The 25,196-nt window shown below is 44.3% G+C and overlaps 1 protein-coding gene across 2 annotated transcripts in view; it reads right to left on the bottom strand.

The window, feature by feature from the left end:
• rrp12 (ribosomal RNA processing 12 homolog) overlaps positions 1 to 23,417 on the bottom strand; it is a 61,360-nt gene extending 37,943 nt beyond the window's left edge. For both annotated transcript variants that reach the window (XM_069900446.1, XM_069900447.1), the window contains exons 1-11: positions 23,218 to 23,417; positions 18,120 to 18,343; positions 17,429 to 17,512; positions 15,195 to 15,271; positions 9,980 to 10,085; positions 8,470 to 8,586; positions 8,051 to 8,189; positions 3,954 to 4,078; positions 3,207 to 3,305; positions 3,017 to 3,108; positions 120 to 231 (exon numbers count right to left, since the gene is read on the bottom strand). In XM_069900446.1, coding sequence (XP_069756547.1) covers positions 120 to 231; positions 3,017 to 3,108; positions 3,207 to 3,305; positions 3,954 to 4,078; positions 8,051 to 8,189; positions 8,470 to 8,586; positions 9,980 to 10,085; positions 15,195 to 15,271; positions 17,429 to 17,512; positions 18,120 to 18,343; positions 23,218 to 23,356 — 1,314 coding nt within the window. In that variant the 5' untranslated portion in view covers positions 23,357 to 23,417. The remainder of the gene's footprint in view (positions 1 to 119; positions 232 to 3,016; positions 3,109 to 3,206; positions 3,306 to 3,953; positions 4,079 to 8,050; positions 8,190 to 8,469; positions 8,587 to 9,979; positions 10,086 to 15,194; positions 15,272 to 17,428; positions 17,513 to 18,119; positions 18,344 to 23,217) is intronic.
• Between the last annotated feature and the right edge of the window lie 1,779 nt (positions 23,418 to 25,196).

The following is a 25,196-nucleotide window of genomic DNA, read 5'->3' as shown; positions in this document are numbered from 1 at the left end:
CTCCCAATTCTTACAACTTGTTTCAAACTTTTGCAACCCTTTCATTCATCATGCCCCTCTTCACTATGACATGAATATTTCAAAGACTGGAAGATGAGCATTGAGAACCTCCCATTTACCTTCATGTTGTCTGCTGCAGCTGACATCAGCTGGGTGTGTGGAGACAGAAGACAATTGACCGCCGTCGAGAAGACACGAGGAAGGTGAGACAAACACAGCAACCCCTGCAACCTGAGAAAGATAGTCAGAGTCGATGCGCTTGGAGTCAAGGGGAACATGGCAGTAAAATACAACATTTTGACACAAACTTAAAGCGTGGATCAATAAACGGAATTACGATGTTGTGGCTGTCACTAACTCTTGGCTGATGAAAAGACAGGATTTGCTGTTCCATGGACCAGGTTTTAGATGTTTTAAATGGGATCAGAAGGGAGGTAAAAGATAGGGGGTAGTAATATTATTGTATTACAGCTGCAGAAAGGGAGGATGTTGTGGAGGGATTGTCTACTGAGTCAGTGTGGGTGGAAGTCAGAAACAGGAAGGGAGTGATCACTGTATTGGGAGTAGTCTATAGGGACCCAAATAGCCCTCAGGACACTGAGGAACAGATAGGTAGGCAGAATTTGGAATGGTGCAGAAATAACAGGACTGTCATTATGAGAATTTCAACTTCCCTAATATTGCAAGAGGGATAGAAGGGATAGAATTTGTCAGGTGTGTCCAAGAACGATTCCTGACACAATATGTGCGCCAGCCGACTAGAGGAAAGGCCATATTGGATCTAGTACTGGGTAATGAACTTGGTCAGGTTTCGGATCTCTCAGTTGGAGACCATTTTGATGACAGTGACCACAACTCCCTGAAGTTTAGCATAGCTATGGACAAGGATAGGAGAAGATTAAATGTAAAGGGTTTAATTGGGGAAGGGCTAATTACAATGGGATTAGGCAGGAACTGGGGAGAGTAAAGTGGGAACAGATGTTCTCGGGAAAAAGCACATAAGAAATGTGCAGGATATTTAGGGGCCACTTGCACAGGGTTCTGGATAGGTTTATCCCATTGACACAGGGAAAAGATGGTAGTAAGGAAACCATGGTTGACAAAAGAGATGAGACAGCTAGTTATGAGGAAGCATACAGAAGGTTTAAGAATTGAGGAAACGCTGAAGGTGTTCTATGCATACGTGAAGAGCAGAAGAATGAGTGAAGCCAGGGCCACTTATGGATGAAAGAGGCAAGGATCCATTCAGGGAACAGTACAGATAGATGCTCAGTTTGTGTTTGGCTAAGTAACTAATTAGCTAACACTTTTTCAACAATAAAAAGGGTAAGTTGAAGTGGAGCCACCACGAAAGAGTAGCCATTGCAGGGGTGGCCAGTGTGAGAGTGGGATTTGGAGGCTTCGATGAGCAGAGGCTGAGGAAGTGATGCATGTGTGGCTGTGACAGCAGCTCTATAGGAAAAAAAGGCTTCAGTAAGGTGCATTAATAGAGGTCTACAAGATTATGAGAGGCAATAAGTAGGGTGGACAGACAGCATCTTTTTCCTGGGTGAGAGAAGCAAACACCAGAGCCTGACAAAAACTCTAAGTGTGGTCTTACCAGAGATTTGTAGAGTAGCAACATGACCTCTCTACTGAATTCAATCCCATAATGAAGCCCGACATCCCATAGGCCTTCTTAACTATCCTATCAACCTGTGCGACATCCTTGAAGGATGTAACTGTCTGATCATCCACACTCTTAAGTAACCGACCATTAACCCTGTACTCAGCCTTCTGTTTTGTCCTTCCAAAATGTATCACCTCATAGTGATCCAGATTTAAATCCATCTGCCACTTTTCTGCCCAACTCTACATCCTGTCTATATCTTCTTGTAACCTTCTACAACCTTCAGCCCCATCCACAACTCCTCCAACCTTCTTGTGATCCTTCCGCCTCTTCATCCAAGTCATTTATAAAAATCACAAAGAGCAGGGGTTGCAGAACAGATCCTTGTGGCACTCCACTAGTCACCAACCTCTAGGCAGAATACTTTCCTTCCACTATTACTCTCTGCTTTCTTCCTACAAGCCAATTTTTTATCCACACAGCCAAGGTTCCACTGATCCCATGCCTCATGACTTTTTGAATGACCCTCTCGTGGGGGACATTGCTAAAATCCATGTAGTCCACATCTACCACCTTACCCTCATTAATTTCTTTTGTTAACCTCCTCAAAAAACTCAATTAGACTCATGAGGCATGACCTTCCCTTCACAAAGCCATGCTGCTATCCTTGAGTAGACTGTACTTCTCCACATGCTCATAGATCCCATCCTTAAGAATCCTCTCCATTAGTTTGCACACCACTGACGTAAGGCTCACCAGATGCACATGGATGCAAGAAAAATAGTTATGGGTGTGAGATAGGGAAGGTGTAGATTGTTGAGTAGGTCAACACAACATCACTGTGCTGTAATGTTCTGCATGCTATTCCCACAGTCCAAGAAACCTTGTTCCAGAGACCCAAATTACTCACCTGTTCCCCACCTCCAAAATAATCTGCACTTCCCCACCCTCACAATAAGACAGTTCTCCATCTGCACCAAAAATAACCCTCACTAACCACCTGCCTTACCTCCAAAATAATCTCCACAGTGCACCCAAAATAATTCCCCACCAATCCACCAGAAATAACCTCACCCTGCCAAAATCACCCCCAGTACCTGCAAAAACAATGTCCACAACCCTCCACAAAAATCCCCACACCCAAAAGTAATACATGTTCGTCACTGCCCCCAAACTTACGTCCAATCTCCCAATTTACCCCTTTCGGTCTCCCAACCCAAATAACTTCCAGCCGTGGTCCCTGGACAGTAGGGTGATGATGACCTCCAGCTATGTTCCCAGGAAGCTCCTGCCCTGAGATGGCAGAGTCACAACCACCTCCAGCTGTGGTCCCTGGAAGCCCAAGCCCTGGAACAACAGAGTGACATGCCCCCAGTTCGCAGGTTTGGTGATGTGAGTGCATGTTACCTGGACAAGTTGATGTGAGCCTTCTCCACGACTGTAAGCCAGGCCAACATGGGCTGCAGGTCATTGACATTCGGCAGGTAATCATAAAGAGCCTGACAGTGAAACAGATAATTCAGTAAAGACCCCTCAGAAACACACATTTCACCACCCTGTGTCACACTCCCCTCCAAAGCCATCTCCAAGCACTCACTGTTATAATCTGTGCATTCAGTTCTGCTGTCAAGGTGGATTTTCCTGGTTTGGCAGCAAAGAGGCCATGGAATACCTGCATTGAGCATGCTGTGACCATCTGCAATAAAGGAGAGAGAGAGCATGAGATAGTACCAGTGTTGGGGCTGAAGTGGTGTTCAATGAGGAAGGGTGAGTGCCTTGGAATCCTTGAAGGGCAAGGGCAGCAGGAAAATCAACACTGGCTCATAGAACAGTATAGGAACAGGCGCCCAAGGCTCCCATGTCTGTGACAAACATGATGGCCAAATCAAACCAAAACCTTACTGTTATAACAGATATCTTTCCAACTCCTCCACACCCATGTGCTTACCTAGAGGCCTCTTAAATGCAACTAATACATCTGTTTTCACCGTGACACCTGGCAGTGTGTTCCAGGCATCCACCATGCTCTGTGTAAAATATTTGTCCTGAACATCTCCTTTAAACTTCCTTTACCTCAGCATAGCTTCATGTCCTCTAGTGTGTGGTGATATTTTTACCCTGGGGAAAGATTCTGACTGTCCACCCTACCAATTTCTATCATGATTTTATAAACATCTACCAAGTTTCCCCTCAGCCTCTGATGCTAAAGAGTATCCAATCTCTCTCCATAATTCATCCCCTCCAGCATCACAGTAAGTTATAGGGAACCAATGTTTTGGGCCTGAGTATTCATGGTGCTGCTGAAGGGGCACCCGAGCACAAGGTGTTGAACTTTGCACCTTACCGGATTGCTGAGGGTCATGACTCTCAACAGAGTCTCACAGCACGACTTGACACAACTGACGGGGAAACAGGGCAGGACTTCCTTCAGCAAACACAACACATGCAGTGTGGTGGCTGTCTCTGTACCTGCAGAGAACAAACAGGCATAGTATAATGAACATATGAACCCAATTCCTCTTACCCATTCATCTGTTCGGAGCCCATTTGCTAGAAACTCATAATTCTGCCTATGCTCCACCTACTTATCTAATGGTCTTTTTAAAAAATGGATTTATGGGGTTTAATTATGATTATCCTAGATTTTTTTTAGATATATATATATTAATGAATAATGAGGTTTGTTATGTTATTTAACAGATCCATACGGATAATCATTTTAATAATCACATTTAACAATTGGAAATGAAATTTAAAACTTACCATTTTGTGCATTTACCTTAATTATATGCTATGTATACATTATCATATTGTTTTGCTTTAGCAATATTATCTGTATATGGATTATTATGTTAAACTCAGTAAAAGTACTTTAAAAAGAAAATTAAAAATCCTACTGTACCATAAACTCAGTAAAAGTATTTTAAAAAGAAAATAAAAAATCCTACTGTACCAGTCAACCACCATTGACAGTGGTGGATTACATGTGCCCACCACTCTCAAGCACCTTAAAACTATATCCCTCGTGTTAGCTATTTCAGCCCATGGGGGGCGGAGACACAGACGAGGACGGACCTATGGCCATCGACACGATCAATGCCTCTCATCATCTATCAGGTCACCCTTTATCCTCCGTTGCTCTGAGGAGAAGATCATCCTCACTCAACCTATCCTCATAATGCATGCTTTCCAATCCAGGCAGGGTCACAATCTCCTCTGCACCTTCTCTAGAGTATCCACATCTTTCCTGTAATGAGGTGACTAGTACTGGACACAGTATTCCAACTCGAGTTAAATAACCAAGATCTTATATAGCAGTAACATTACCTCACGACTCTGAAGCTCAATTCAATGGCTAATGAAGGCCAACACACCATACGCCTTCTTAACAACATTCTCCACCTGTGCAATAGCTTTGCGTGTCCTTCAGACCTAAGATCTCAATTCATCCACACTACTCAGAGACCTCACATTAACATTGTATTCTGCCTTCACATTTGACCTGCCAAAATGAACCACTTTGCACTTTTCTGGGTAAACTCCATCCCCACTTTTCAGACCAGCATTCAATCAATATCCCTCTGTAACCTCTGTCAACCCTCCAGACTATCTACAACACCACCAACTTGCGCACCATCTGCAAATTTTACTATCCCATCCTTCCACTTCCTCCTCCAAGATATTTTTTTTTAAATCACAAGAGGAGGGGTCCCAGAACAGTGAAATACCACTGGTCACCAACCTCCATGCAGAATGTAAACCACAACCATCCTCTGCCTTTGTAACCACAAAGCAAGGCCTCCTAGGATTCCATGCCACCTCACTTTCTGAATGAGTTTTGAATGAATAGTGAAATCCATAAACACACATCCACCACTCTACCTTATATCCTCAAAGAATTCAATCAGGCTCCTATGACTTAACTTTCCCTTGATGAAGCCATGCTGACTATCCCCAATCAGATTGTGCTTCTCTAAAAGCTTCTAAATCCGGTCTCCCAGGATCTTCTCCAACAGCTTGATCACCACTGAAATAAGACTCAGTGTTCTATAATTTCCTGGATTATCTCTACTCTCTTTCTTGAGCAGGTGAACCACATTAGCAACCCTTCACCCCCTGGTACTCCTCCTGTCCCCAGTGACTATGTGAAAATCACTGCAATCTCCTCCCTCGCTTCCCACAGTAGTCATGACAATCTCAACAGGTCCCGACTCCAATACGGACCCGATTAAAACACATTGTATCTGCTCCCAAGATGAGGTCTTCCTTCTTCTTCCCTCCCTTTCCACAGCAACCTGAGATATATCGCGTTAAAGAAAATCCAGCACTTCCTTTCCCTTAATCTATTTTAACCTCACCCTGATCAAGGTCCTTTTTTTTCTGGTAAATACTGAACCAAAATCTGCCTCCAGGCACATGTCTCCTTAATCCTTAAGTGGCCCCACCTTCATTCTCATCATCCTTCTGTTCTTCACATACACATACATAGAATGCCTTGGGGTTCTCTTTAATCCAATTTGCCAAGGCCTTCTTATGACCCCTTCGAGCTCTCCTGTCCTTTCTGGCTACCGTATCATTCTCATCAACCATTCCTGTTTTTTGCTTCCAAAATCTAATGTATGCTTCCTTCTTCCTCTTAACTAGTTGCCTCACTGGTCCGAAAAAAAAATCCTCCACATTAGTTCTGTGCTTTTCCCAGAGAACATCTGTTCCCAATTTATTCACCCTAGTTGTTGCCTCATCCTATTGTAATTAGCTCTTCCCCAATTAAACACTTCCCCATTTGGTCTGCTTTTATCCCTGTTCATAGCTATGCTAAACCTCAGGGAGTTGTGGTCACTCTCACCGAAATGCTCCCCCACCGAGAGGTCTGCCACCTGACCAGGTTCATTACTGAGCTCTTGAACCAATGTGGCCTCTCCTCTCATTGGCTGGTCCAAGTACTGGGTCAGGCATCTTTCTATGACACGCCTGACAAATTCAACCCCACCTATCCATCATAGTCAGGAAGTCCCAGTCAATATTAGGGAAGCTGAAGTTTCCCATACCACAACCCTGTGATTTCTGCACCATTTCAAAGTCTTTCTCAAGTTCTCACCTACAATCACTATAAATCTCAAAGGAATTACTTTTCTTTATTTCTTCTTCTTCCTGATAGTATGAACCACGAGCAGCAATAGACAATGAACCAGACAGTGTTTAATTTTAAAACACTAATTTTATTTCTAACTCTTAAACTATCCTTAACACTAAATCTATCCCCAACCATGCACAGGTGTATGTGTGTGTGATATGTGTGTGCAGGCCAAAATCTAGAAAGTTACTTCAAAGTTCAGTCTTTTAAATTCAGTGTTGAAGCGTAGGCCTTTGAAATTTGATGCCCAGAATTAAAATTGAACTGATGTGAAGCCTGGGGTTGTGGCTGATACAGACTCTCCTTGCGTTGCCTTTGAAGAAATGTCCATCCACATGAGCTGTGGTCATAACACTCTTGGTTATTTTGTAGGCAAGACTCAAAATCGGCAGCCTCCATGAAGCTTCCAAGACCCTGGCACTGATCTTTCCAAGTAACTTCACAATCAAAATGCTTTCTAAAAGACCCTTCTGGCACAGGTCAATCCACCTAAAAGCCCAGCCATTCACAGGGCAGGCTTTGGTCTGAATTCCACTAAAATGGCTGGCCACGAGAGCTGCTTCAAAAAGCTGTTTTCTCTTCAGCAGTCAGCAAGGGGAGAGCAAATGTATTGAATCTGGAACCAGCCTTCCTTCAGTTCCTCCAATGTATCAAATTGTCACTGGGTTGTGACTCTTGTTGTGACGGTGCTTGTGTGAAATGTTAACTGTGACCATTCAATTCCTCCTGTCCATACTATCCCTTACAGTGATAATCGCATTTTACTAAAATGGGAGCTCGTAATACTAGATCAAACCTTTAATTTCCTTTGTAAACCAGGGTTCTTAATCTCACCATCTTTGGTTCTCACCCTCACTGGGACAGGTCTAATCTGAGCTCTTTTAAATGCTCAACACTTTTCTCTCCAGAATCTGCTCTCAACCTACGTTTTTGGATCTAGTCTTCCACTATTTACTCCAGAGATCCTTCCAACTCACCACAACCAGCCTCTTCCCCGCCTTGGGAACCACTCACTCCACTTGGACCTAGAGACACCAGACTGAAGATGCAGGAATCTGGAGCAAGCCATTAATTTTAATCTGAGATGTCCACTATTCTTTTGCCACCTGTGATTCCCCCATCTCATGAGATTCCCTTACCCACCAGCAGGAATCCTTCCCAGGCAGCATCTGAACCAAGATCAGCCCTGTGAGACTGTCATCTATCCTGACAGCAGTCCACTGAACTCCTCTCCACCACTCCCCAACCCATGACAAACCTCTCCATACACAAGCCCACCTTCTCACAAGAAGGCCCTTGATACCTACCTCCACATGCCTCAATTTCTTTGATACAGAATTTGGCTGTTGATTGGGCAGCTGGGTGAAGGGGTGGAGCCAAGTCCCCAAACATAAAGTCACTTCCCCTGAGGATGGCACAGATGCCACGCTGTGCCTCCTTTCGGACCTGGGGAAAGGGAAGGATACATTTCTCACCATCCTGCAGCATTACTCCCACCCCAGAACACCAGCTTCATCCATCATTGGTGACTGTTCTGCCACCCACCCCTAACACCAACCCCTCAATACCCCCATGCTCACCAAATACCCAAACTTGTGGTGCCAGAATTGCATTCGATCACCCAATTGTCAACCCCTTCCCCTTTGTTCTGGCCCTCATCCCACCCTTGATCTAATATCCCACCAGATGGTCATATCACCACCATACACTCTGATTGGCCACTTACTTTTGGTTTGACATGCACAGCAAAATTGAGGAGACCATGGTAACTTTGAAGAGTTGAGGAGAAGCTCCACGCATCCAAATCTTGCCGACGCAGCAGAGTGGAAAGACAGGAGATTGTCTGCCAATCAATGAGACAAGAACACATTTCCAAAGAGTGCACATTGATTTACACCTGAAATCAGAACCCTCCTTGTTGTAATACCACTTCACACCAGGTAGTTTTTCTCATGCAACTGGCAAATGGACCTGGCCTGGTTTGTCAGAGACCAGAATCTCATGCATGCTCAGTACTTGACCACCCACCTGCCCAACCACTTGCACCACAAATCAAAACCCACGCGGTAAATTAGATCAGCAAGTTTGCAGATGACACTAAGATGGGAGGCATTGTGGACAGTGAAGAAGGTTTTCAAAGCTTGTAGAGGGATCTGGACCAGCTGGAAAAATGTCAGGTGGAATTTAATGCAGACAAGCGTTAAATGTTGCAGTTTGGAAGGACAAACCAAGAAATGACATACACAGTAAATGAGGAGTGCAGTAGAACAGAGAGATCTGGGAATGCAGATACACAATTCCCTGAAAGTGGTGTCATAGGTGGATAGTGTTCTGAAGAGAGCTTTTGGCATGTTGGCCTTCATAAATTAAAGTATTGAGTACAGGAGCTGAGATGTTATGGTAAAGTTGTTTCAGACAACATTCAGAGGGGAGAGGGGGTGGAAGGATGGGTTCTCTTGACGTTTTGTATGGTTGTTGATTGTTAAATATATTTAAAATAATAAAGAAAATATTACAAAAAAAAGTTGTATAAGACATGGGCAAGGCCAAATTTGGAGGATTGTGTGTAGTTTTGGTCATCTAACTACTGGAAAGAGGTCAAGAAGATAGAAAGAGTGCAGAGATTTACTACGATGTTGCCCGGACTTCAGGAACTGAGTTATTGGGAAAGGCTAAACAGGTTAGGACTTATTCCCTGGAGCACAGAAGAATGAGGGGAGTTTTTTCCACTGAGGGTAGGTGAGATTAAAACCAGAGGACCTGGGTTAGGGTGAAAGGGGAAAAGTTTAGGGGGAACATGAGGGGGTACTTCACACAGAGTGGTGGGAATGTGGAATGAGCTGCCAACTCAGGTGGTGAATACGGGCTCAATTTTAACATTTAAGAAGAATTTTGAGAAGTATGGAGAGTTATAGACTAGATGCAAGTCAATGGAAGTAGGCAAAAAAAAATGGTTCGGCACAGACTAGAAGTGCCAAATGGACCTGCTTCCGTGTTGTGGTGTTCCATGTAAAACCCCTAAAATCTCAGGAAATCCACTATTCCCTGAGAACAGGATTCCAATCCCGAACACCAGAGCATATAATCAAATCGATGCATAGATCAGACTTATATAATCAAATCGATACATAGATCAGACTTATATAATCAAATCGATGCATAGATCAGACTTATATAATCAAATCGATGCATAGATCAGACTTATATAATCAAATCGATGCATAGATCAGACTTACCCATCGCAGTGCCAGCATGGATCCTGTACTCGCCTGAATGGGGAGGAGGTTCATAAAGACTTTTGCTGTGTCTGAGAACTTTTTTTTGAGGACTGTAACAGGCACCCTGTAATTGAGATAGGAGCATAAAATTAGCATCAAGAGTGGGTCCTTCAAGTTAAGATCAGTGAGATTAGTGATCCATATGATGGCAAAAACAGGAAGGCAGGCTGCTCGAGCTATAATAGACTGGGAAAGTGAGGCCTGGACACCTATCACATGTAGGCAGCTAAGAAAATAAATGGAATGCGTGCTTCCTGCCAATCAGCCAATGCTCTACCCACGCTAGTATGGTTCCTGTTCTACCATGAGCTCTTATTTTGTCGTCTCATGTGCAGCAACTTGTCAAAGGCTTTCCAAAAATCCAAATACACAACATCCACTACATCTCCCTTATCCAGCCTGCTTGTCACTTCCTCAAAGAATTCCAATAAGTTTGTCAAGCAAGATTTCCCCTTAAGGAAACCATACTGGCTTTGGTCTATCCTGTCACATAACCTCGACTTTCATTTTGGACCTCCCGACCTTCTCCCCAACCAGACGCACATTTTAAAAAATATTAAATTTAAAAATTTTTTTTTAATTTAAATTAAATCGCTGAGCACCCCTACCCTCACCGTCGTCAATCTATCCAGAACCCCCATGCAAGCAGCCCCTTGACATTCTCCACATTTTTGCTGTGCTTTTCCCTAAGAACATCTGTTCCAATTTACTCTGGCAAACACCTGCTGAATACTATTGTAATTAGCCCTTCCCCGATTGAACACTTTCTTATCCTGTCTGTCCCTATCCTTTTTTTAAACTTTATTTATAATATTTTTAAAAAAGAGATAATACAATCAAAAATACAAACCCCGTTATTACAAAAATATATTAGTAATCTTAAATTAGTACATTAATAACCCACCCCAATCCCCTTAGCAAAAACCCTAAACTATCCCCATTTCTACAAACTATTGGAGCCTTATACAAAGATTAAAATATCATAATACAGCATATATAGATATTAATTAAAAAATAATTAAAATAACAGTTTACATATACTAAGACCCATATATTTTAAATATGGATTCCACATTTTAATTAAAAAATGAATAATTATCATGTAACCTATATGTTATTTTTTTCTAAAGAAATAAAAGATTTTAATTCGTTATGCCACCTCAAAATACTAATCTCTACTTCATCTTTCCATGTTACTGCAATACATTTTCTCACAATGGCTAAAATTAAACGAATAAAGGCAATCTGAAATTTATCCAATTTCAAACCCCTTAAGTCTGTCATAAACCCTAATAAAAATAATAAAGGGTCAAACAATAATTGAATATTATACAAATGTTCTAAAAACTGTCTAACTTTTAACCAAAAATTTTGCACCTTTTCACATAACCAAACTGAATGTAAAAAAGTCCCTTTATGTACTCTACTGGAAACATAGATCTGAATCCCTAAAACCATATCTTTTCAACTTCTCCTGTGTCAAATATAACTGATGTACAAAATTATAATTAACTAAGTTATATCTTACATTAATCAACTTAGTTACTACATTCTCACATATCTTTAACCAATCATCCTCCAATATAGTAAGTTATAAATCTTTTTCCCATTTACTTTTTATTCTAAAAACACTAAGTTTCTTCATTTTCTCTTGTAATAAACTATACATTTCTGATATAAATCCTTTTTTCAAAGGTCTGTAATTAATTTTTCAAATCTGGACAAATTGGGAAGTTTAATTTCTTTTCCAAAATTTTCTTTTTAAAAATCTGATAATAAGCAAATATTGAATTAATTGAAATATGAAATTTTTCTTGTAATTGAATAAAAGAAAGCTCCCTTTCTCAAAAAGATCCTCTACCCTTTTAATACCTTTTGAATCCCATTCCTTTAAATAATAACTATCCATTGAAAATGGTATAATCCTATTTCTATATATATATATATATATACATACATACATACATATAGGAGTCCGACCAGTAATTTTACCCTTAGATCCAATTATACCATCTCTTTTATACCAAATATCAATTAAATGTTGAAGTACTGGAACACTAAAAGACTTCAAAAAATTTGGTCTCCACCTATATATAAAAGAATTTACATCACTTTCTGAAAGTTGACTTAATTCTAATCTGAGCCATATAGGAGTTTTCCCCCTATCTAACATTCGATTAATGAATTTCAGTTGAGCTGCCTCATAATAATTTTCAAAATTAGGTAACTGAAGGCCTCCTAATGCACATTTCCAAGTCAATTTTTGCAATGAAACTCTAGATAATTTACTCTTCCACAAAAATAAATGAACAGTCGGATTTAATTCCTTAAAAAAAAGATTTTGGTAAAAAACAAAGAATAGACTGAAAAAGATATTGTATTCGTGGAAAAATATTCATCTTGATACAATTCACCCTTACTATTAGAGTTAATGTAAATCTTTCCACTTCTTCAAATCTGCTTTAACTTTTCTTAACTGATATAATTGATTATAATCCACATTTATTACAACTCCTAAATACTTTTATCTTTTCAGACCAATGAAACTGAGTAATCTGTTTACACTCCAAATAATCATCCTTTGAAACAGGTAATAATTCACTCTTGCCCAATTAATTTTATATGTAGGCATCTCTCCATAATGTTGCAAACATGTCTGTAAATAAACTAAAGATTGTTTAGGATTTGTTAAATAAATTAATATATCATCCTTGAATAAATTAATTTTATATTCATCCTCCCCTACAGTATGTCTAATAGATTGAACTAAAGGTTCAATCACTAAAGCAAATAAAGCTGGAGACAATGGACAACCCTGTCTCGTTGATCTTGATAAATGTCTGCCCCTATCCTTGTCCAAAGCTGTGCTAAAGGTCAGGGAGTTGTGGTCACTGACTCCAAAGTGCTCAATACTGAGTGGTGTCACCTGACCAGCTTCATTACCCAGTCCTACTTCCATTATAGCCTCCCTCGAGCCATCTGGTCCACGTACTGTCAGGAATCTTTTGTGGACACCCAGATAATTCTGCCCCATTTGAACCTTTTGCACAAAGAAGGTGCCAGTCAATATTAGGAAAGTTGAACCCTGTGATTTTTGCAAAATTTTAAAATCCTGCTGCCCAATGAGAGACCTGCAGACTAGTCCCAATGGAGTGATTGCTCCTTTCCTGTTTCTGACGTCCACCCTCACTGACAGTAAATGATCCCCTCTCGACGTTCTCCTTTTCTGTAGCTATGATAGGATCCAATCAGCAATGCCGCTCTCCCTTTCCTTTTACCTCCTTCCCTTATCCATCTTGAAGCATCTAAACCCTTGAACCGAGAACATCAAGCAACCAATCCTGTAATGGCTACAACATTGTAATTCCATGTACTAATTCATGCTCTAAGTTTACCATAATGTTGCAGCTGTATAAAACTCTGGTAGACCACAGAGTATCAGTGGTCACCTCATTCTAGGGTGAGGTTTACCCGGATGTTGCTGGGATTGGTTTGGTGAACGTGTCAAATGAAGCAAGGTTGACAGATCTTTAAGGGGTTTTTTCTCTTTGGAGTGATAAAGGAGGAAAGGTGCACAAGATTTAGCCATACAGCACTGTAACAGGCTAATTCGGGACTATGAGTCTGCGCTGACCAATTTACATCCCATTAACCTACACCCCAGTATATTTTTGAAGGGTGGGAAGAAACCGGAGCCCCCGGAACTCATGCATAGACAGCACGGGATTCAAACCCTGGTCTGGTCCCGATTGCTGGCACTGTCAAGGCATTGCATTAAGCACTGTCCTAATTATGAGATTTATAATAATTAAGATTATTAGAGGCCAAGATAGGGTAAACAGCCAGCACCTTCTTCCTGGGGCTACAATAGTACTGATAAGTACTTGCATGTACATTTACATGGTGTATTAACCTGGGACATGATGCTACAAGTCTATGTAACATCTACTCACATTAACACACTCCACTCATTCACTGAGGTATCACACCACGTTCACAAAAGGCACCATGTAATTGGATCCTGGATTTCCTCACCACCAGACCACAATCAGAGTGGACATCTCTTCCATAATCTCCATCAGTATTGGAGCACCACAAGGCTGTATACCTAGTCCCTTGCTCCATTTGATCTACATCTATGATTGTGAGACTCTGCACGACAATAACACCATCTACAAATTTGCTAACGATACCACGATAGTGGGTTGTATAAATAAAGGTGATAAGTCAGCGTACAGGAAAGAGACTGAAAACTTGGCTGAATGGTGCACCAACAACAACCTCGCACTCAATGTCATCAAAAGTAAAGCGCTGATTGTGGACTTTAGGAAGAGAAAAACAGAGGTGTACAATCCAGTGATTACTGAGGGAAAAATCAGAGGTGGCGAGGGAGAACAAATTTAAATTCCTGGGAGTCACCATCTTGGAGATCTTTTCCTGGACCCAACATACTAATGTCATCATGAAAAAAGCATGTCAGCCCCTCTACTTTCTCATGAGTTTTGCAGAAGTTTGATAATGACATAGAAAACCCTGGCAAATTTCTACAGATAAGTGGTGGAAAATTTGCTGACCGGCTGCAACATGGTCTGGTATAGGGAACACCAATACCCCTGAGCATAAAGCCCTGCAAAAGGTAGTGGACACAGCCCAGGACATCATAAATAAAACTCTTCTCACCATCGAGAAAATCTACATGGAAAGCTGCCGTCAGAGTGCAACACCAATCATCAGGGATCCACACCACCATTGCTGCCATCAGGAAAGGTATATGTGCCACCAGACTTGTACCACCGCATTCAGAAACTGTTGCTACTCCTCCACCATCACCCAGTCAAAGACTCGTTTAAGGCTTCTTACTTTACACATTATTTATTACCAAATATTGATTTTTTTTTTCTGTATTGCAGTTTGTTTATATTTCTTTGTTTACAATTCTCTTTTATATATGCTTTTTTTTTCTTGAATAGTTTACAGTTACCAATAAGAAGAAATACTGCCTGGTTTGCAGGAAAAAGAATCTGAAAGTCGTAAATGATGTCATGTATGTATACTGACAATAAATTTGAACTTTGAACTCTCAATCAAGAGACTATCTTAATTACAAATACATGGCATTTTACTTTAAACTTGCCTTCATACAACATCAATCTTCAGCAACATTTGGACTTACCTCTTCATCACCAAGCTCAGCAAGTATACAACGGCTGTGATTGACTCCTCAGATTGCACGGCTTCCAATGTAGTCATCTGTGAAGTGCAGTGTTAGTTAGGTTTAGTGATTACACACATCCTGCACACTGCCTTACCTGCCCTATGCATCACACACCATGAACTACAATCTCACTCAATCTGTTCAAGGCTTCCAGAATACATCCTACTTGTTCCATTTGCTCTACAGACTTTAAACCTTTCAAGGTATTACGTCCGGTACAGACACCAGTTGTGCTTCAGATAGCACAATGAAGTAGGGAGGGCAAGGCTCTGACTCTGAATACAAGTGCGCAGCTCACTACATTTCATCCCAACTCCTTTCTTTGGCTTGGCTTCGCGGACGAAGATTTATGGAGGGTATGTCCACATCTGCTGCAGGCTCGTTGGTGAACAGGCAGGCACGGTTGCAGCGGTTGCAAGGGAAAATTGGTTGGTTCGGGTTGGGTTTTGGGTTTTTCCTCCTTTCTCTTTTGTCAGTGAGGTGGGCTCTGCGGTCTTCTTCAAAAGAGGTTGCAGCCCGCCGAACTGTGAGGCGCCAAGATGCACGGTTTGAGGCAATATCAGCCCACTGGCGGTGGTCAATGTGGCAGGTACCAAGAGATTTCTTTAAGCAGTCCTGTACCTCTTCTTTGGTGCACCTGTCTCGGTGGCCAGTGGAGAGCTCGCCATATAACACGATCTTGCTGCCGCCGCCGGAGGCTCGAGGTCCATCCCAACTACATGAACAATGAATAACAGAGCCCAATGTGGGATCTGTGTTCTCAATATTCATGTATTGTTAAAATATTCACTCTACTGCAGATTGCATGCAGTGCATGTTCTTTCATCACTGAAGCCAGTGCCCAATATAAAGTCTTGCACCCATCCATGCAATCTCACAAATGTTACTGGAGAAAACACAGCAAGAGGTGAAAAATAATTACTCAGCCTTGATCATGGTCCTTGATCAAAACAGACCCTTGAATAGGCCTGTTGATGAACTGAGCACAAAACTGATAACTTCAAAGTCCTGCGGGGCCTCAGAAGCCAAAGGACTCACAGAGGCAGGCTTGTGGGAACCAGATATTAGGACTGGGATTCATGAGAGTGCCAATGGCAAGAATAGCTCCTGAGGGGCTTTGGGTGATAACAGCTTCCTAACCACACTGGAGGTTCAGAACTAGCAACTCAGGTTGACCACTGGAAGGGACATGAAGTACATGGATGCAGAGACTGGGGGGGGCACAGGAGGTGAATCCACAGACATGGTGCCTCAGAAAGGACTCTCGTTTGCTTCTCTTTCCCTTACTAGTGGGGCCACCAGACTAGTGGCACCATTTTGTGTACCTTTACAGCAAAGGTTAACAAATTTTGTGCACGATGCATGACAATAAAGGAATTTTTTTGTAACTATGCAATGATATTTACAACTTTTATAAGGAACCTCAGAAAAGAGAGACTATAGTGGCCTTCCATTACACCCAAGGCTTTGTCAACCTACATACAATGGCCAAACAGTTGATAAACATACTTGCCTTTAAGTGCTTGCCATGCTAACTTTATGATCTGAACTAATGGGACATTTTAAAAAGTAATAATATTCAAAACTGATACAGTAAAAACCCTGCCAGCCATAATTCAAGTAACTGGCAGCCTCAAGCAACCAGCAAAAAATAGGGGAATATAAAGAGTTAAAAATGCATAAGTTCAAAATGGCGGAGTTCACCAATCACGCAGCCCACAATCTCAAGCAACCAGAAATTTCACTTTTCCAAGGCATCGACCAATCCCCACGGGTCCTAGATACCAGGGGTTTTTACTGTACTCGTGCTGATTTTGAGATTCAATGCTCTTTATGAAAATCATTTTTCATGCCTGGTACAAATTGGCATTCTCCCAATCAAACATCCACTCCCAGTCCACTGAGACACAGAGCTAAATAGCTGTATCTGAAATCTGTAAAAACAGAAATCCTGCAGGTGCTCAGCAGGTGTCGCAGCATATCCAATAGGAGGTCAAGGTATATAATTGATGTTTCAGGCCCGAGTTCTTCCTCAAGGTACGAGTAGGAAAGTTGTTTTTTTTGCTCACAATCACAGTGTCTGCAGACTTTCATGTTTTACTGGATCTGAAATCTGCCCGGCCTGTGGTTGTGAAGCAGAGGCCTTTCTTGGGCACAGGAGATAGATGGGATGGGCACACCAGGGAACTCACCAAAGCAGCAAAGTATTCGGTTTCTGTTTCCTTCCCACCTTGTGAGCGAATCACTTCCGTAACAGCAGCTAATACAGCACAGATCTGTGAAATACACACATCACAGAATAAAATATTTTGTAAGGAAGCCATTCTCCTCATTACATCCTTGTTCCCTGTTCCTTCCCAAATGAATTCCCACTCACTTCTCTTGTCCGGTTGCAAATTCTCTCCCAATTTCCCCATGACACCTTGAATGATTCTCTTTCCACAATATCTGCTAGTAATGAACACTGTTCTCCACACAATGTTTCTCCTACCAGGCACGAACCTTCCACTCTTCACTTCAAACCATCCACATAAAACAATTTCCCTTCACTTACTCTCTATAAACCAGTCACAAATACCTATCAAACTTCAACCAGCAATCTTTGCTGAAAAGAGAGAAAGGCAAAGACAGTGTAAACACACACGGGTAGAAGTTTGCAAGCAGAAGAGCGTGTAAACAGATAGAACAAGCAGAACTGGATCCATGCTGGTAGTCATGAGAAGCTCCATTACTCCTTGCTGTGTCACGCAGAATCAGACATGAAGCACAATGCTTATTGCAGCAAAGCCCCCAGTTCCAGCACACCGCATTATTATCCAGACACCACTCCCCCAATCACAGACCTTTCCCCGGTAGTCTCAAAACGAAATGCTAAACATTCACCTCTTTGTGGGCTGCAGAATTGGACTCCCAGAACCGCTGAACTCGGCTGAAGGTCAGGTTGCTGCAGTCAGATAGTCCACTAAGGAATGTCTTCTCTGTAAGGGCATTTTCCTCACTCTCTGCAATTGGCCCTTCTGCTGAGTACTCCCTCGGGCCGATGGACAAGCTGTTGGACTGGAGCTCATTATGCAGTTTCAACACATCTACTGTCAGGTCACTCTTTCCTGAGAAGCACAAACATCAGAGGTAAAAAGCAAACAGACTGAGCCACAGAAATACAAAACCAACCTGAAAATTGTGGAGAACAACACTTCTTGAGAAAATGTGCAGCTGAAAGAAACCAACTTTAGTTAAAAAAAATGAATACAATAATGGGATTGATGGTGATCTTCATGTTCTGTGAGGTGGTAATGGCCTAGTACTTGCCAAAAATAGCAAATGTAAATACATAATTTAAGAAAGAAAATGGGTAACTACTTGAATTGAATCTCGTGTACCAAAACATAGTAAGCTTCATTCTGCATGCTATTCAGACAATGCAGCTCATACAGCAGGTGGAAGAGAGAACTGCACATCACAGGTACAGATCCTTCAGCCTACATCTGTGTCAAACCTAATGCCAAAATTAAACTAAAGCTCTGCAGTTTTATGCCTCCATCCCATGCACATTCATTTGTCCATCGAGAAGCCTCTTCAACCCTGCCATTATCTCTGATTCTACTACTACTGCTTGCAGCCCGTTCCAGGTACCCACCCCTCTCATGAAAATTACTTGTTCTGCACAGGCCCCGAAACTTCCTTCCCCTCACCTTAAATACATGGTCTCTAGTGTATGACAATTTTACCATCTACCCTATCTCTAATTCTCAATATTTTATAAACTTCTGTCAGATCTCCCCTCAATAAGGTAGTGCCAATAATGACAAACAAAAAAACAAAAATAGTGTAAACAATATGAAATAGAGCAGGGTAGGGAAAATAAAGTCCACAGTGCAAGGAATAGAGAGGTGCCGTTGGTAAAGACAGGGAATAGAGAGGTGTCATTAATAAAGACATGGCAAGGGGAGATAGTAAAGAACGGGCCAAGGTATCATCGAAGAGTCTGATACCAATAGCCAAAAACTTTTTAAATCTGGAGGTTTGGGTTCTCCAGCTGATGGATCTCTGCTTGACAGAGGGCGGAGGTAGGGAATGTGAATGGGGTAAGATGAATCCTGTAATATTTTGGAGCTCTCCCAAGACAGTGAGAGTTATTGACGGTCGATGGAGGGGATTGGATTTCAGGACATCACGTGACATTTAACATTTCTTCCAGTTTTCGGCAGAATAATTCTGAAACCAATGCTGTCATGCAGCTGGTAAGGGGATACTTTTTAATCATGCATCTATAAAAGGTGGTAAGGTAACTCAGCACAAAGTCAATCATTTTAATTGAAAATGGGAAGAAATTCTTTCAGGCCGGGGAGGGGGGTAAGGTTTAATCTTTGAAAATTTCTGCATGAGAGTTGTGGAGGCTTATCTGCGGACGTACCAGTATTCAAGACAGAAAATGCCAGAGACATTCTCAAGGTGAAGTGGCATCCGAGGACAGCGAAAATGATGTCAGAGGTCACAGATATTGACACTGTTCTGAAGAAGGATCTTTCACCTTAAACACGAGTTATTTGTCTTTCCAGAAGCCGCCAGACCTGCTGAATGTTTCCAGCATTTTCTCAATGTAATTTACATTTCTGTTGAATGAATCAGTCTTACAGCACAGAAACAGCCCCTTTGACCACCTGGTTTGTGCCACCCATCAAGTAAGATTCATAAAGCTCCATGGCCTTCTCTGGCTTGGTGATTCAAGTACTTGTCCGACATGAGTCTCTACCTCCAACACCAGATTACATTTCTTTCACTGGGTTATTTTTTCCCTCTGATCCATACCTATCATGTTAAGCCTCTGCCTTCAGCAAAACACTGAATTTCATGACTTGTTTATGACAATAAATTCTGATTCTTCCGATTCTATGAAAAGACTTCTCCTTAACAAAAGGTGATTTCACAAACCCTACATAATCACATCCATGCAATGTTTGAACCGAATGTTTTGAGGCAACACCAGGTGCTACACTTTCAATTTATTTTGCACAACCTGATGTACTTTTTTCAGTCTCTCAGTGCACTTGAGAACAATTCAATTACTCAAGATCTTCCCTGTCTAGAAATGAGCTGGAGAAACTCAGCAGGTCATACAGCATGCATAGAAAGTAAAGGATCTACTTGATGAAGACATTCTCCAACACATTTGTGTATTGCTCTTGATCCCAACATCTGAGGATAACACAAAAATGCTGGAGAAACTCAGCAGATATATAAAGCCAACGTTTCGGGCCTGAACCCTTTATTGGGTATGAGCAGGCAATCGCTGGAAAAGGTGGGGGAGGAAGAAAGAAGGGGAGGAGCACAGGCCAACAGCCAAGAGGCTGAAGACTTTGGGTACTGAAGGCTACCTGATCGTGTCAGAGGTTTAGGTCTGGAGCTTGGGTTCCTGATGATTTCAATAGGACGAGGGCAGGAGAGAAAAGGTGAGAATTAATTGGTGGTGAGGGGTAGTTATATAAATGCAGAGATGGAGGAAAGGGGACAAAGAGTAGGAGAAGGAAGCGTCATTGGGGGGGGGAGGGGGGGCGGTTAATGGGCCCTAACAGAACTCAACACACACCAGCATCTCCATATCCTGCCTGCCAATAAGGCAAACAGAGTACCCACATGCATTGCCTGGTACCTCTAACAATAGGAGAAAGAGAAGAGTCCCTTCAGAGACACTGAGTGTCCATGGATTTGTCTTCAGTGCTTCTGCAGATGCACAGATTCCTATTGAAATCATCAGGAACCCAAGCTCCAGTCCTAAACCTCTGACACGATCAGGTAGCCTTCAGTACCCAAAGTCTTCAGGAACACTTCCGGTCCTCAATATCCTTTTGAATCCAGGTACTTATACCTAGTTTCCTAAAGCCAGTCTCCAGCAGCCCACAACTTGTGTGGGTCATTCAGCTTCTGAGCCTTTCACTGATCTGCTACCATTCTGGCCGGTCCAGTGCCCCTCCCCCTTCCCTCTCTGCCTTCCGCAGGGACTATACCCTCCAAGAAACTTTTGTCCACTCCTCCCTTCCCACTAATCACCCCCTTGGTACCCAGCCATGACCACAGGAGATGCTCCACTTGCGCCTACACCTCCTCCCTCAGGGCCCCAAACATTCCTTCCAAGTGAGGCAACATTTCACTTGCGAATCTGCAGAGGCCATATACGACATCTGGTGCTCCCGTTGTGGTCTCCTCTACACCAGAGTGACTGGACACAGACTGGGAGATCGCTTCATTGAGCACCTTCGCCCTGTCTGTCGCAATAGTGAGGATCTCCCAGTGGCCACCCATTTCAAATCCCTGTCCTGTTCCCTTGCTGACATGTCTGTCCATGGACTCATACATTACTAAACTGGCTAAGACCACCTTCAAATTAAAGGAACCGTCATTCCGTCTGGGCACCCTTCAACTGGATGGCATTAATATCAACTTTTCTGGCTTTGGTTAGGAACGCCCCCTCTCCATCTCTCCCCTTACCTTTTCCCTCTGTCTCAGTCACAGACCCACCCCATCCCCCGATGAATTATCAGCTATTCTCTCCTACCCTCGCCCATCTACAGCCTTGGCTGATGGCCCTTACTCCTCTCCCCCACCAATTCCACCCACTGGCCTTTTAATCCAGACGCCCTCCTGCGTTTTGCTTATACATTGAGGAAGGCTTCAGGCACAAAATTTTAGTTATACAGTATATCCCTGCCTTCGAAGAACACTGTGCTTCTCCAACATTTCTACGTATGGATGACGATTGTAGCACCTGCAGACTTTCTTGTTTCACCCCAACGATGTTGAGATTTTGTTTAATTCCACGCCTCACTGTCCATTTTGTACACCAGCCTCCTCCTCTCCCCACTCACAAACAGGCTCCACTGCTCTGACCTTGTCTACCGGGAGGGCTCAGGCCCCTCTACCCACTGAGGGGAGGCGGGGAGTGCTCGGAACCTCCTCTCCACCCTAGGGTGGGGGGGGGGGGGAAGAGCTCAGAACCTCCTGTCCAACCTGGGGGGGGGGGGGCGCTCTGAACCTGTCCACCCTGAAGGGGGGGGGGGGGAAGCTCTGAACCTCCTGTCCACCCTGGGGGGGGAGGGGGAAGGGGGGAAAAGCTCGGAACCTCCTGTCCACCCTGGGGGGGGGGGGGGGGGGAAGAGCTCGGAACCTCCTGTCCACCCTGAGGGGGGGGGGGGGGGAAGCTCTGAACCTGTCCACCCTGAAGGGGGGGGGGAAGCTCTGAACCTCCTGTCCACCCTGGGGGGGGAGGGGGAAGGGGGGAAAAGCTCGGAACCTCCTGTCCACCCTGGGGGGGGGGGGGAAGAGCTCGGAACCTCCTGTCCACCCTGAGGGGGGGGGGGAAGCTCTGAACCTGTCCACCCTGAAGGGGGGGGGGGAAGCTCTGAACCTCCTGACCACCCTGGGGGGGGAGGGGGAAGGGGGGAAAAGCTCGGAACCTCCTGTCCACCCTGGGGGGGGGAGCTCTGAACCTCCTGTCCACCCTGGGGGGGGGGGGAAGAGCTCGGAACCTCCTGTCCACCCTGAGGGGGGGGGGGAAGCTCTGAACCTCCTGTCCACCCTGGGGGGGGAGGGGGAAGGGGGGAAAAGCTCGGAACCTCCTGTCCACCCTGGGGGGGGAGGGGGAAGGGGGGAAAAGCTCGGAACCTCCTGTCCACCCTGGGGGGGGAGGGGGAAGGGGGGAAAAGCTCGGAACCTCCTGTCCACCCTGGGGGGGGGGGGGAAGAGCTCGGAACCTCCTGTCCACCCTGGGGGGGGGGGGGGGGGGAAGAGCTCGGAACCTCCTGTCCACCCTGGGGGGGGGGGGGAAGAGCTCGGAACCTCCTGTCCACCCTGGGGGGGGGGGGGGGGAAGAGCTCGGAACCTCCTGTCCACCCTGGGGGGGGAGGGGGGAAGCTCAGAACCCCCAACCCGCGTGCGCCCCGACCCGCGTGCGCCCCGACCCTCCGCCGCCGCCGCCGGCACCAACCTGACGGCCTGCTGAAGAAGCGGCTCCGCGCTGCTTCCCGAAAGCACCGCGTCTGCGGGTTCGACTCGCTGCTGTGCCCCTTTCTCCAGCGATTTAGCTTCTGCTTCACGCCTGACCGCAAGCGCCCACTCCGCACCATCGTTCCCAGCCGGTGCCGGTCCCGTTCTGCCCTTGCAGTCCCCACCGAAACCTCCACACACAGCGCCGCCGCGCCGAGCGATACTGCATCTCAGCGCGGTCCTCCGCGACAGCGCCATCCAACGGCCCATATAAGTATTGCATCCCAGCGAGATCCTCCCGGACATATCCATCACCCGGCCAGGGGCGACAATCCCAGCGTGGATCCGGAGTCGTTGCATCCAATCCACTGAGCACCTCCACACCGCATTCTCCCCTCTCACAAATGCAAATGTCCAATGTCTGTCGAATGTCTCACCAACCATCAGCAGCAACATATTTTTTAAACAAAAATATATTTTATTCTCAAAAAATTATTTACAAAAAAGAAAACCGTTCAGACTTTTCACGCTCATCGAGTTAGTTACATCTGTACATTCCATCACATTTGTTTTCCATTTACACCAACCCTGTGGCACCTTGTTGCTTCTCAATGCCTAGTGATGGGAGGACTCTGGGCCTTTCCTGGCATTGGTTGAACCAAGCCTCAATGCAAGTTCACCTGCAGTCTGGAATGTGCCAGCCAGCAGCATCCTCACACCAACATCACCACATGGTGAAAAACCAACAAATTTTGGGAAGGGCGAAGTGCATCTTTTGTTCAATCAAGGATATGAGCTCCACACATAATCACTCTTGAGAAGGTGGTGGGACGCTGATTCCTTGAACCGCTGCAGTCCTAGAGGGGTAGACCCACAGTATGGGAGGGGTGGGGGTGGGGGGGGGAAAGAGTTCCAGGACTTTGATCCAGGAAAACAGCACTCAGTGAGAACCAGGAAAACCCTGTCTCTTGCCAATGGAGCCTCTTTCACGCCGCCAACCCTCCTAGAAAGCATGTAAACTTACTGGGCATGCTGCATTCAGGGTACCTTTCCCACTGCACCATGATTTACCTGGTTCATGAGGACCCCAGGATTTTAAATGGGGGGGGAAAATCCCACGTCCAGCAGCGATGTCACAAGTGAAGTATTATGTGCATGCATGACAGTGAAATTGTATCGGGAATAAAGCACACATGCACTCAATGTTTAAAAGACCATGGGAAAAAATACGCACAGTTTAATAAGGTATACATGCTCAATCTATAAAAGACCGTGGGAAAATCTGCCACAGCGGGCTTCAAACTTGGGACAAACCCACAAACCAGCTTGTCATTATTCCCTCAACAAGAGTATAACAACTTACATAGCATTACATTGAATTAAATATTAAAAATAATGTGCTGATTTAAAGCACAGGTATGTGCTAACCGCCATGGCGACTGAAGTTATATTTCACAGCGCAGTCACGCACTACAGCCCCACAAACTGAAAACCAACACAAGCACGTAGGCATAAACGGTACACGGTAATTCAAGACCATTCACCCCACCACAGAGTGATTAACAAGTTAACTCAGCCGGGCTCTGACACTTGACCCCACCAAGTCAGAGACTGGCTGATTTTAACTCACGCTTCCTGGTTAGGATGTTACCCATCACATGATTACCGGGTATGGACCTACTAAATTACCCGGTTCAATCCACATATACTTGGCAGTGTTAAAAGGGAATGTTGCAGTGCCCCTGTAGCCCACGGGGTGGAGCAGGGGGCTGCAGTGCCACTGGGGTCCACGGGGTGGAGCAGGGGGCTGCAGTGCCACTGGGGTCCACGGGGTGGAGCAGGGGGCTGCAGTGCCACTGGGGTCCACGGGGTGGAGCAGGGGGCTGCAGTGCCACTGTGGCCCAAGAGGTGGAGCAGGGGGCTGCAGGGTCACTGTGCCCATTGGGTACAGTAGGGGGCTACAGTGCCACTGGCCCACGG

The sequence above is a fragment of the Narcine bancroftii genome, chromosome 10 (genome assembly GCF_036971445.1).
Source record: "Narcine bancroftii isolate sNarBan1 chromosome 10, sNarBan1.hap1, whole genome shotgun sequence".
NCBI lineage: Eukaryota > Metazoa > Chordata > Chondrichthyes > Torpediniformes > Narcinidae > Narcine > Narcine bancroftii.
This window is presented reverse-complemented; position numbering and strand designations above follow the sequence as displayed.